This window comes from Solea senegalensis, unplaced genomic scaffold (genome assembly GCF_019176455.1).
Source record: "Solea senegalensis isolate Sse05_10M unplaced genomic scaffold, IFAPA_SoseM_1 scf7180000014519, whole genome shotgun sequence".
In the NCBI taxonomy this organism is placed as follows: Eukaryota; Metazoa; Chordata; class Actinopteri; order Pleuronectiformes; family Soleidae; genus Solea; species Solea senegalensis.
Window position 1 is genome coordinate 34,413 of NW_025321068.1, and position 13,088 is coordinate 47,500.

At 44.7% G+C, this 13,088-nt stretch overlaps 6 protein-coding genes across 6 annotated transcripts in view; 4 read left to right on the forward strand and 2 right to left on the reverse strand.

The window, feature by feature from the left end:
• Positions 1-522: 522 nt before the first annotated feature.
• Positions 523-13,088, reverse strand: part of LOC122761295 (bestrophin-3-like) — a gene marked incomplete at its 5' end in the record, with an annotated part of 13,794 nt that continues 1,228 nt past the window's right edge. The window contains 9 exons of the mRNA XM_044016471.1: positions 523-1,333; positions 1,436-1,711; positions 1,791-1,909; positions 2,080-2,170; positions 2,261-2,412; positions 10,538-10,618; positions 10,884-11,036; positions 11,522-11,599; positions 12,195-12,349. Of these exons, the coding sequence (XP_043872406.1) occupies positions 961-1,333; positions 1,436-1,711; positions 1,791-1,909; positions 2,080-2,170; positions 2,261-2,412; positions 10,538-10,618; positions 10,884-11,036; positions 11,522-11,599; positions 12,195-12,349 (1,478 nt within the window). The remainder of the gene's footprint in view (positions 1,334-1,435; positions 1,712-1,790; positions 1,910-2,079; positions 2,171-2,260; positions 2,413-10,537; positions 10,619-10,883; positions 11,037-11,521; positions 11,600-12,194; positions 12,350-13,088) is intronic.
• LOC122761300 (histone H4-like) lies at positions 3,138-4,243 on the forward strand. Its single transcript, XM_044016477.1, has one exon. It carries the CDS (start codon positions 3,174-3,176, stop codon positions 3,483-3,485), a length of 312 nt encoding a protein of 103 aa, XP_043872412.1. The 5' UTR covers positions 3,138-3,173; the 3' UTR covers positions 3,486-4,243.
• Positions 5,899-6,762, forward strand: LOC122761296 (histone H1-like). The gene has a single exon (XM_044016472.1). It carries the CDS (start codon positions 5,922-5,924, stop codon positions 6,543-6,545), a length of 624 nt encoding a protein of 207 aa, XP_043872407.1. The 5' UTR covers positions 5,899-5,921; the 3' UTR covers positions 6,546-6,762.
• Positions 7,448-8,119, reverse strand: LOC122761297 (histone H3). Its single transcript, XM_044016473.1, has one exon. The coding sequence runs from the start codon at positions 8,036-8,038 to the stop codon at positions 7,628-7,630; it is 411 nt and encodes a 136-aa protein (XP_043872408.1). The 5' UTR covers positions 8,039-8,119; the 3' UTR covers positions 7,448-7,627.
• LOC122761298 (histone H2A-like) lies at positions 8,227-8,919 on the forward strand. Its single transcript, XM_044016475.1, has one exon. It carries the CDS (start codon positions 8,371-8,373, stop codon positions 8,758-8,760), a length of 390 nt encoding a protein of 129 aa, XP_043872410.1. The 5' UTR covers positions 8,227-8,370; the 3' UTR covers positions 8,761-8,919.
• LOC122761299 (histone H2B 1/2-like) lies at positions 9,401-10,082 on the forward strand. The gene has a single exon (XM_044016476.1). The coding sequence runs from the start codon at positions 9,431-9,433 to the stop codon at positions 9,809-9,811; it is 381 nt and encodes a 126-aa protein (XP_043872411.1). The 5' UTR covers positions 9,401-9,430; the 3' UTR covers positions 9,812-10,082.

A 13,088-nucleotide genomic window follows, 5' to 3' on the forward strand; every position in this document is an offset into this window, starting at 1 on the left:
GTCTAAATGAAAACATGGTTTCACTTAACAGCTTGTATTCTGACTTTCTTGTGCACAACTTTCCGTTTAATGAAGAAGGAAGTGAGAGCAGGACAGGAAGTCTGTGTACCTGTGTTTTTTTTTAATCTACGATCACTGGTGAGTGCTATTCTGTGTTTCTGTGAGGATGTTTTATTGCCTCACTTGCATGTTCAGGTGGCAGTTTGGTAAGTTGATAAAGTGTGCGTCTGTTTCCTGCATTATTTGGTTGTCGAGCACAGTCTATGGTCCTTATTTAGCATTTTGTGAAATGTATTCATCTGTGTGAATTACAGAAATAGTTGGAAATGCCCTTTATTTCTTCTTGCTTATTCCAATTTACATATCTGAACGAAGTGGAATGTATTTAATCCCCCGGTTTAACATAAAGTCTCCCAGATTATGAACATAATCCATATTTATTCTCTTGGTGTCAGAAAGTATCTTCAAACATTTTCTACCTAGACTCTAGGGAGTCTAATTTTTAAACAAGGAACAACACATTCTAGTCTGTCATGAGTTTTATTTTTTAAAAAAGTCAGAGTCTGTAATTCAACAGCGACGGCGGCAAAAAACAGACAAATGTAATGGGTTGTCACAAAAGCACAGGTCAAAGTTTCCAAGAAAACGTTTTGTTCTTTCACTTCCTCGCTGAGCCACAAGGTGGCATCAGAGACGACTGCTGAATACAAATACATCAACACATTTTTCCACGGAAACTTTCATCTGTCACTATCTGTCATCCGTCTGTCCATCATTATCTGCCCTTTGAAACAACTATTTTATTTTTCATCTATGAGGAACTGGGACGTTTCTGTCACCAGAGACCAGTAAGTACAGTAGAAACGCAGCCAACCCTCAAGAGGAATCATTCATTGTTGGATGTCCTACAAAATGAGGGCACTTAAAAGCCTTCACTTCTGTTTGCGACGTAACCGACGCTCATTTGTCCGCGTTGTTGTTTCGGACGTCTTCGCCGCCGCCGCTGCTGCCGGGTGCTTCTGTCTCACCGTCCTCGGTCACCGACACTCCCTGGAAGCTGTGCTCAAACTCGGGTTCGGGGAGCTGCAGGGTGTCAGCCGGTGGAGCGGGCGATATCCTGGATTTGAACCGAGCCAGGCCCCGCCTCTGCCTCCCCAGGGCTTTGGGGCTCGGCAGGCTTCGCACGGACGCCCTTGACGTCTGCCTGGAAAACTGGACGGAGAACTGGCGCCCGCGGGGATGAGGTGGCGGACGATTCAGGTTGCTGCGCGTCGTCCACCGGAATTCCTTTGGTCCGAGTTGGGTTGGGGAGCAGCAAACTGAAGAGTTGGCTCTGGAAACACAAGTAAATCAAAGCAGATTTCATTGAACAGAGAATAATATCAACAAAAGAAACTCAGAACTAATTGAACTCCGAAAATGTCAAATGGATCACCTTGGAGTTTCCACACTGGGTGCTTCTTGCGTGAGTAAATGATCCAGTCCATTCTGAATTTTTGTTACTTCAACGCCATCCGAACAATCCCCACTGTGACAGACATTGTTCAAAAACAACGGGCTAACGGCGAGTTGGGGGAAAACCTCGCCGGGCGAGTGTTCAGGAGACGGAGGGTTGCTGCTGACCTCCTTCAAGGTGGACAAGGTGTCGACGGGGGCCGGCGGCGTGACCAACCAGGAGGGCGGACTCCGGGCGTCTGCACCTGGACTGAGTCTGGATGAAAAGGAGATTTCATCTTTACTGTGAAGTCTGGATGTAGACTACCAGTGGTAGATGGCGCTGCCACCTGTACCTGAAGTCTGGGAAGAAGCCTCCTGTTGCATCGCTGCTGTGGCGTTTGAAGAAGGGTCGAGGAGGTCGCAGGTCGGGAGGTTCCTGAACGCTGAGCAGCCGACGGACTCGACCAAGAACCTGCAACCCAAAAGGCATGAAGACGACCAAGAAATGAAAGTCAACATTTTAAAAACCAATTCCCTATAAGAGGCCCGAAGAAAATTCATGAATTCTGAAATTTTGAATTGATAAATTGAAACAATACTCTTTGATACTTTGATACTTTGAACAAACAAACATCGTATTACCGACTCTTGACGCCGAGCCAGAATCGACTCCGGTTGTTGTGGACAGTTATTGCTAACTTCAGCCTCGTCAAAATTCAGAATTTCGGAGAGTCTGTAGGAAAAAAAGGAGTTGAAATAATCAAGACAATATCACTTTTATCAGAGGTCGATAACCACCTAATGTTACTGTTTGTGTATCAACCCCATGTCGGTGGTGGAGCCGAGGAATGATGGGATGCAGTAGTCGGCGGCGGCCAGCGTGTACGGCGGACGAGCGTCGCAGTCGTTCCAGTACATGTCTTTAGTCAGAGGCGGCAGATCCATGTGCATCTCGTCCACAGCCAACAGCGACACCTAGAGGAGCGGAAAACAGGAAGTGATTGTCATTATTAGCAGCAGTGGTTTGATTAACTAACCCTTCTTCATTTTTGTGAGAACGTTTTAAAACATGTAACATTGGTTTGTCCGTTGTGACTGCTGTAGAAAGTTAACAAAGCCCGAACTTTACAGCTATTCCTGTAAACAAATACATTTTCAGAGATGTTTGGTAACTTCATTTGAAAGCGTAATGTTATGTAAACACTTGGTTAGTAGCAGTTAAACTGTAGTTAAAATTGGGAAAAGTCTCCTGCGACCGTATCAACAAAACAAATGTAAAAACCAGGCGCCGAAAACAAGGGATTATACACTGGTCTCCAAAGCCTTTTTATGTTTTTTATACAGAAGATTAAGTTTATTTTATTCAGTGTTTTGTCTGCCAGAGTTGAAAATGTTGATAAAAATAATCATTTAAATTTGGATACATTTCTTCTAGTTTTCGCAAAAAAAGTATTATTCTATTTAACGCATAACACCGGAAGTTGTTTTTGTAATCTAATCCAAACCAGACTTCTGTTTCGTTGTAATTGAATTTTTCACCAGTGTGTGTATTACCACGAGAAGTTTTGAATCTGGGCTCTTAAGCGCTGATTGGTCACTGCACAGAGTCCGCCCTCTCGTGGTCACATGATGTGCCGGCAGGATGAGGTCACTTGTGTTTTCTATCACGTCCGCAGTCTGGTAGTAAATACCGGCGCCGACTGAAGTTCTAACAAACGAATTCTCTCACCGACAACATGAGTGGACGCGGCAAAGGAGGCAAAGGACTCGGAAAAGGAGGCGCGAAGCGTCACCGCAAAGTTCTCCGCGATAACATCCAGGGAATCACCAAGCCCGCCATCCGCCGTCTGGCTCGCCGCGGCGGAGTCACGCGTATCTCCGGCCTCATCTACGAGGAGACTCGCGGTGTGCTCAAGGTGTTCCTGGAGAACGTCATCCGTGACGCCGTCACCTACACCGAGCACGCCAAGAGGAAGACCGTCACCGCCATGGACGTGGTCTACGCTCTCAAGAGGCAGGGCCGCACTCTGTACGGCTTCGGCGGTTAAACTCTGGAACCTGAACGCAACACGACACTGAACAACCCAACGGCTCTTTTAAGAGCCACACACCGAGTCTGTAAAGAGCTGATCATCTTGTTAGTTTTGTTTAGTACGCTAATCAAATATCACATCATTAATATAAATACAGTTTATATGGATTTATGAGAAATGTGAGAAACTTGATATACACGTGGTGCTGTTCGGCGGTTAAATCTGGAACCTGAACGCAACACTACAAATGACCACAGCCGCACACATACAAAGAGCTGATCTTTGATGAAAATTAGTTAAATATTTAAGTTCCTTTGTGAGAAGGAAACACTTAGCAACTATTTCTGCTGATTTAATGAAGAGCTTAAGTGAGAATGAGTTCATTATTCTCTTCTGAAACAAGTGAAAACGTATAATTAGGTGTTTATTATTTGTAATTCTTCTCCCCTGTGATTGATAAGTCTGCTTCAATGACTGTGGCCACGTTTTTCGTTAATAACAAGCTCTTTAAACCTCTTAATTCTTAAATATTGTGATAAAATTAAACTGTTCACAAGAACCAAAACTTTCTTTAAAATAAATTAAAGATAATCCAAGTGTTACAGTTGCCCCAGTATAAGTGTAATGCATTTTTTATGTATTAATATTTAAATATGCAATAGTATTTGTTTAATCAAATCATTTTTGATTAAACTTTTATCACGTCATTTTGACCAGTTCATATTCTGCTTTTATTTGCACATTTTCCTTTTAATCACCTCACTGTTTTAACACATTTCTGACATTTTAAAACACTTTCAGACATTCTAGTGATTTTATTTGTGTTTTAACCTTTCTAACCCGCATTTTTAATGAAACTTCATCATCATTTTTATATATAGTATGTGATAATATTTGTATATATTGTACGGAGGAGGATTATATAGCCACATGTAAACTATTATTTGGAAACTGGGAAAAATAACCTGACTGATTTTTTGGCACTGGGATATCGATTGGGATAAATTATACACATTTTGAGAGGAACAAACCCAACCAAGTGTTTTGTGAACAGAGGAATAGTTGATAGAAACCGTTTTAATCTGGTAATCTGGTAATCTGGTAACCGATTCACTCATCTCCAGTTTCTGTAGCTTTTCTTACATTTCCCTCCCTTTGCAGTAAAGAAAACATTATTTTATTAAACACTTTGACTCTTAAAATATATATTTAGCTCATTATGGGATTAGGATAGTCTAATCCAAACTCTGTGAGTAAAATCAGCTCATTATATATCTTATCTATAGTTAAAATAATGATAGGGTTTGTCATATTCCTGTAACTGAGGCTTCAGTTTACTGTGTTTTAAATCCATCTTCTGTGTTTTGTTGGTTTCTTTATTTATAACATGAGATAATAAGAGTATTGATGATACAAATAAGTGTTTGTTTTATCCTGTTTGTAAAAATCCTAATGAAATGGGCAATTTAACAGATTCAAACACTAAAAAAAAAAAAAGTACATAACTACACAACTCAGTATATGTACTGCATTATTTTCTTTTCATTGTTTTTTTTTCCCAAATATTCTTTTTGTTGACAACATTTTTCCAATATTTCTTTTACTTAAAAAAACAAAACTAAAAAAACGTGTCAACTAAAAATGACATAAATATAAAATCCAGAGTGTTTGTGAAAGTGATTCTTGAAGGAAATGTGTTTTATTCCCACTTGATTTAAATCACTTCATGTACATGGCTGAATATTACATTTATATGAGTGTTCAATATATCTATTACTTGTGTATATATGTATATGTATATATATATATATACATATATATACATGATAAAATGTTTAATCTTCTGTATTTTGTTGGTTTCTTTATTTCCAACATGAGATAATAAGAGTATTGATGACATCGATGAGTGATCAGAGAAGAAGCAGCAGCTCCACGAGCCTCCATCACCTCTGTGTTTGCTGTCCACACATCGGCGTCACGTTTTCACACAATAATCACCGGCAGCTGCTTGTTTTTGCTTCGAGACCCGAAAGGAACGTGTGGAGCAGCCGGTGGACGGGTTCTGACCGAGCCCCGGGACATTTGGACCCGTTTTAGGAGACAAAGAAGAGGGAAAAGACGCCGGTCCGCGTCGCTGACGGCGGCGATCAGACGAGGTTTGGAGTCTCCGCAGACAGAAAGCCGAGACTCCCGGAGCTCTGCGCGGCTCCTCCATCAGCACACACGCCGCAGCTGTCGGCTCCATCCACCGCCGGCTTTCAGCGCATGTTCTACCGTCATTTTATCGCGTTTTATCGGTGAAGAGAAAACACAAGTGTCCCGGTGTTCCGAGAGCACGGACGGGGAGCAGTGTCGGGGTTGAGTCTCTACGGTTCTCATGGTGTGTTTAAGGACAGCCCCCTACTCACGTCAAGTCAGTTCACTCTGACTTTTCATCAGCGAACATTAAACATGGCAGAAGAAGCACCAGCCCCCGCCGCGGCTCCGGCCAAGGCTCCAGCCAAAGCCCCCAAGAAGAAGGCAAGCAAGCCCGCGAAGGCCGGACCCAACGTCCGCGAGCTGATCATCGCAACCGTGACCGCGTCCAAGGAACGCAGCGGCGTGTCTCTGGCAGCCCTGAAGAAGGCTCTGGGCGCCGAAGGATACGATGTGGAGAAGAACAACAACCGCATCAAGACCGCCGTGAAGGCTCTGGTCGCCAAAGGGACTCTGTCTCAGCCCAAGGGATCCGGAGCCTCCGGTTCCTTCAAGCTGAACAAGCAGAAGGCTGAGCCTAAGGCCGCGAAGCCGGCGAAGAAGCCCGCTGTTAAAGCCAAGAAGCCCGCCGCGAAGAAGGTCGTAGCAGCCAAGAAGGCAAAGCCCGCAGCTAAGAAGCCAGCGGCCGCCAAGAAGTCCCCGAAGAAGGCGAAGAAACCCGCGGCGGCGGCGGTCAAGAAGGCAGCCAAGAGCCCCAAGAAGGTCGCTGCTAAGAGCCCCAAGAAGGTGGTCAAGAAAGCCGCTGCTGCCAAGAAGTCTCCCGCCAAGAAGGCGGCGAAGCCCAAAGCAGCAAAGAAGACCGCGGCCAAGAAGAAGTAAACTGTCGTAAAGTGTCGGAACTCCTGCAAATACAAAGGCTCTTTTAAGAGCCACACAAGTGTTTCTATGAGAGCTCAAACACTCTGAATTATCTTAGTTTCAAATACAAGAATAGAAGAAGTACCTGCTGCTTATCTACAGTCTACTGATTTGATCATTTATGTAATCTCTAAAATGTGTGTACTTATGTGTGTGTGTATATATATATATAGAGAGAGAGAGAGAGAGAGAGAGAGAGAGAGAGAGAGAGAGAGATTATTATATAACGTCTGGGTAATTGTTGCTGTTATTTCTCGTACTAGTAATGTTTGGCATAATATGAATAATGTATTTGATGTTGGCAACTAGCTAACTACATTATTTATATAATTAACTAGGATTAATTATTATTAACATTATTTATATAATTAACAAGGGTTAATTATTATTAACATTATTTATATAATTAACTAGGATTAATTATTATTAACATTATTTATATAATTAACTAGGGTTAATTATTATTAACATTATTTATATAATTAACTAGGGTTTATTTAATGCAAACGTCTCACAACAAAAACAAATAATAAAGATAAGATCAGATAAATCCCTCCATTTGTCATTTAAACTAGTTTAAATAGACCTGTATTTTTCATAATCTTAATACATATTATTATCACTTGTGTTATTGGCATTAATAAATAACACAAGTGTCATTTTAGTTATATAGTTATAAAAAATATAATTACACTCATATTCTCATTTACTTGACTTACTTTATACCCCTTGCTTAGTTGTTATCACGTGGTGTATTATTTTAACTTATTCACAATATTTAAGTCTTTTCTGTCTTTTACACATCATGTTCATGTTTTGCTACAAGTCATTTAAGAGACTTTAAGTGAACAAAGTGGCTTTTTAGCGCTAACTTTACAGATCTAAATTGTGTGTATTAGTTATTGAAGTCTATGGAAACTGAAGGAATGATTTTAACATGACTACATTTTATATAAGTATGAGAGGTTTGTGTTGTTCAGATGTGAAAGTGTGTGGCTCTTAAAAGAGCCGTTGTTGTTGTTGTGTTGTTGTTGTTGCGAGATCTAAGCTCGCTCCCCGCGGATACGCCGGGCCAGCTGGATGTCTTTGGGCATGATGGTGACTCTCTTGGCGTGGATGGCGCACAGGTTGGTGTCCTCGAAGAGACCGACCAGGTAGGCCTCGCTGGACTCCTGCAGGGCCATGACGGCGGAGCTCTGGAAGCGCAGGTCGGTCTTGAAGTCCTGCGCGATCTCGCGCACCAGGCGCTGGAAGGGCAGCTTGCGGATGAGCAGCTCCGTGGACTTCTGGTAGCGGCGGATCTCGCGCAGGGCCACGGTGCCGGGCCTGTAGCGGTGAGGCTTCTTGACGCCGCCGGTGGCCGGGGCGCTCTTGCGGGCAGCCTTGGTGGCGAGCTGCTTCCTCGGGGCTTTGCCTCCGGTGGATTTACGGGCGGTTTGTTTGGTTCTGGCCATTTTAGACTGAGACGCGTCACTTGACAAGAAAGACAAATGTAATGGGCAGAAAAGGAAGCGCGCTTGCTTTATAGCGTTGGAGCGGCCGTGAGGGCGGTGACGCTGCTTCAGTCCTCCGGCTCCTGGTTGGTCAGCGGCTCTTCCTGGAGCTCAGCGCCGCCCAGAGGCGCGAGCCTCTTTGTGAAGCTCCGCTGCTCATTGGACAAAAGAGTTTTGAAAATGTCCGCCAAAAGTTCCGGGAGGAGCCGCGTTTTCCAGCGAGATAAAACGGAGTCTTTGCTGAGTGAGAGTCACAGTTTGTCTGACACTTGAAATCAAACAACAACGACATTATGTCTGGAAGAGGTAAAACCAGTGCCGGCAAAGCCAGAGCCAAGGCAAAGACCCGCTCCTCCAGGGCCGGGCTCCAGTTCCCCGTGGGCCGTGTCCACAGGCTGCTGAGGAAGGGCAACTACGCCCAGCGTGTGGGCGCCGGCGCCCCCGTCTACCTGGCGGCCGTGCTCGAGTACCTGACCGCTGAGATCCTGGAGCTGGCCGGAAACGCCGCCCGCGACAACAAGAAGACCCGCATCATCCCGCGCCACCTGCAGCTGGCTGTCCGCAACGACGAGGAGCTCAACAAGCTGCTGGGCGGAGTCACCATCGCTCAGGGCGGAGTCCTGCCCAACATCCAGGCTGTTCTCCTGCCCAAGAAGACCGAGAAGGCCGCGTCCAAGAAGTGAACGCGGACCCTTCAACACAACAACGGCTCTTTTAAGAGCCACACACTTTCTCTGAGACGATTTAAAACCTCTTCTATAGCACATACTAAGTTTTTGTCATTATACATACTTACAGTTTAGGTTATAATCTAGTACCGTGAGTATATGTATAACCTTTAATAAAGGACTATAAGTAATAAATTATGTGTTATGTATTGAATATTCTTATTTTGAAAAAAACTCGCAAAGTTTGATTCGCATGATTTTCCACAGCAACAAAAGGTCAAAATAAGGTTAAGTTAAATTAGAATACTTGTTTTTAATAATAATACTTATACTTACTTACTTATACTATGTACAAGCTCCAAAAACGTCACTTTTAGATTGTTATATCGTATTAATGAGTTATTTTTCTTATATTTTGTTTGTCTTTTGCATTTTTTATCTTAATTTATCATTTATTATCCATCTTTATTCACCTCCTGCAGCTTAAGTCATTTCAAATTTCCCTCCTTTTTTTCAGCTGGCTCGTGGCCGTTCAGCGAGCCCGCGCTCGTGCAGCGTCTCAGCCAATCACAGCGCAGAGACGGCACAGCCTCATTTACATGTGCTGTGTTTAAGTACAGTGGACGTGTGGCGTCGGTAAACACGTCAGGAACGAGGAAAATTAATCATCATCATCATCATCATCATGCCTGAACCAGCAGGTCTGAAGTCCGCGCCCAAGAAGGGGTCCAAGAAAGCCGTGACCAAAGCGGGTCCCAAGACCGGCAAGAAGAAGAGGAAGACCAGGAGGGAGAGCTACGCTATCTACGTGTACAAGGTGCTGAAGCAGGTGCACCCTGACACCGGGATCTCGTCCAAGGCCATGAGCATCATGAACTCGTTCGTCAACGACATCTTCGAGCGCATCGCGTCAGAGGCTTCCCGCCTGGCTCACTACAACAAGCGCTCCACCATCACGTCCCGGGAGATCCAGACCGCGGTCCGCCTGCTGCTGCCCGGCGAGCTGGCCAAGCACGCGGTGTCTGAGGGAACCAAGGCCGTGACCAAGTACACCAGCTCCAAGTGAACTGGTCTTACCAGTTTCAAACCCAACGGCTCTTTTCAGGGCCACCCACTTTCACTCTGAAGAGATTTAAATCCTGTGTTTACAATCGTACATTGTTCTGTTTATGAGTTGTGTTCATTGCTATTGGGTGTCTAAACATATGGAGAGTGGACCATATGTAGACCTCTGTTTAATTTTCTCTGGCCCCACATTAATATTTTACTATAAAGGTGATGTCACACCTTCAGATATTTTGTTTGTTATATATTGTAATCCTAGATATTTTGTATAAACCCAATTTAAGCACTGTTGCTAGGGGAAACCCCAATAGAGGGCGGAGCCTACTAAAAGGTGGGGCCCTTTGTAAGCACACATGGATTTTTAGACTGAATATATTACTGAACATACTGGCTGTGTATATTTATAGATTCAGTTTTTTAGATAAAGTCAGAGCTCTCAAACATGGGGCTCGTGGACCACATGCGGCCCTCAAATGGATTTTGTGTGGCCCTCAATTTGTCAACAAAACTGATCTGTGAAAAAAATATATATATATACACATATGATTAAAAATAGTGATTTTAGATCAATTCAAAACTTCTCCAAAGAAGAATAAGCGGAAGTCTTTTTTCTTTTCGTTCGTTTTCATTTTAAGCTCATGTCGCTCACCTTCTACCCCGAATGACCAGAGTCGACGCTCATTGGTCTCCAGGTCATTTGAGGTCAAATGAAGTTGTGGCCGCTCACCTGAAGGTTCCTGTCAATGATCCAGTTTGCCTCAAAGTCGTCGTCGTCCTCTCCAAACGGGTTGATCAGCTGCTCTGCGACCTGTCAATCGCACAAAGGCAACAATAGAACAATAGAAGTTACAGCTCAAAGTGCGTTGAGTTATTCATAACTTTATACAGAGCGATATGAATAGAACGGAACAAGGTCAGGACATAGACGAGAGGTCATCGTGTTTATGACTCGGCACAGAAATAGGACATACGTCCCATAAAGGACTCGCGCTGTGAACTCAAGCGACGCGCGTCAGTTATTCTACGGTTTAAGGAAAGTGTCTGTAGGCCCGCGGCCGCCTCGTTAGTCTCACCTTCAACCACCCGGCGTAGAAGAAGAACTGCAGCAGGGTGAAGACGGGCACGAAGAGGTCCAGCTCGTGACCATGGTGACCCTGGCTGGGGTCGAGGAACTGTCGGCCGATCAGACAAGCGAGGAAAAAGGTGTAGACGGCTAAAGTGACCACCTGATGAGGACGAGACACCGTGAGTATATACGTACATGTTTTATTTAACATAAACATCTTTTTAGACTTTTCCATCCCACACCAAACCCCATAGAGAAAATCAGTGATTTTTATCTCGCGGGCGACACAGGAGCTGCTGGTCTACTGCTGCCTCGTGTGGTCACTTTATGTCACTGTCAATCTAAATCATTTCAAAACGCAGAATTTACAAAATAAGACATTTGAACTTAGTGATGGAGGCAGCAGTGGATCCAACAGCTCCTGTGTCTCTGTGGTGTTAAAACCACTGATTTTCTCTGTGGGCTTTGGTGTGGGAGAGTGAGCGCTTTACAAAACTTCAGTTTCCTGTTGGAAAAATCTCTCTGACACAACACAACACAACACTATAGCAAGTGTGTGTCCCTCATCCTCTCTGATTCAGTTACAGTAATGGTGGAGGGTTGATGTGATTAGAACATCTGTTTCAGTCGTGATACAACACAGACCTGTGTGTAGACCAGCGGGATGCCGACCCAGTCGTAGCCGAACAGAGTGGCACACCAGGTCCTGAACAGATTCATCTCCTGAACAGACACGAGGAGAAGAGACAGAACGTCAAAGCTCCGTCAGCTCGGCACCAGCCGCCTCGCTCAGATTTATGGAGCTCGGCAGACAGAAGGAGTTTGAGAATGAGCCGAGTGTCACGTTACCCACATGTCAGCGTGATGTGCTCACAGAGCTCTAAAGTGGTTTCACATGATTCAGTGCTTTATGAAATGAGGTCCTGTTGTGTCCGCTCTGATTCTTCCTACAGACCACGTTTTTGGTGTTCCCACTAGCCACGCAGCAAGTGTCTGGGTTACAGCGGCAGTGGTCCTCATTTGCTAATTATTGGTGGTGTCTCTCTAGCGTTCCATACCCATGGGAGGGGATGTCTTTTTTTGTCATTCCGGTGCTCCCTCTTTAGGGGGCGCCACCGTGGATGTTTATACGCCGGATGCCCTTCCGGACACAACCCACCAATTTAGGCAATGGGGATTGGATACCTTGCTCGGGGGGAACCCCAACCCTGGACCTAGCAGGGGACCGGTACCCTTCGGTCACCAGCCAAGTTCTCTTTCCACAGCCCCCGTTATCCTTTGACATACAATGTGCTAAAACATATTTTAGTGTGTTTACATTGAGAATGCTCTGCAGGTCGATGCTGTCTTGGATGCGTCCCTCTTGTCTTGCTTTAGACGCCAGGTTGGAGAACCACACCACGGGGATCCAGTACTTCAGGTGAGGGGAGCGGATGTTGTCGAACAGCTTCCTCTCCTCTGGAGTCATGAAACCTACAGGTGAGGAGAGAAAACCAATCAGAACATTCTGGAGGATTGCTAGCACTTTAGAGGCTGAACACACGAGAAGGAGTTTGGGAAAATCCGCAAAAACATTTGTATCGTGAAGGCTTTTTATTCACATGGAACCCACCTAACTACCTAACTACCTTTGACTCTGGTTGAACGTCTTGTACGTTTTTCACCGGTTTTTTCCATCGTAGACGAGTCCCACGTTCTGACCGTCGCCTGCGGTCATCCTCTCCGGGTATTTACCAAACCAAATGTGATCAAACGAAACCTCAGGAGTGAAACTGCTGCTCCTTTACCTCAAAACGAGCCAGTAGAGATTCAGTCGTCTCATCAGGATTCTCCAGAGGAACCCAGAATTAGCAGGAAAGAAAAAAAACAAAAGTCCAATCTGTTCTGGGAAACCGTCAGGAGGAGCCGAGCGATAATGAGAAGAACAACCCTCATTAACCTGGTGCCACCTCCACACACGCGCTCTGTGATTAGCCGGGAAGACGGACAGACATTACAGAGACTGAAGAAAACCTCGCTGCAGAGCCAACGTTTGTTTTCGACGCATTAACTCTGAGCACAGTCAGGTCATCACCTCCCCACTGCTCCAATTAGCCGATAATGAGACGATCCCGCGGGATCACATTAGACCATACAGGAAGGAAGCGACACAGCCGGGAAGGAGCTGAACTCTAACTGACTCTAACTGAGACAGAATGAAAAAAGAGCCGAA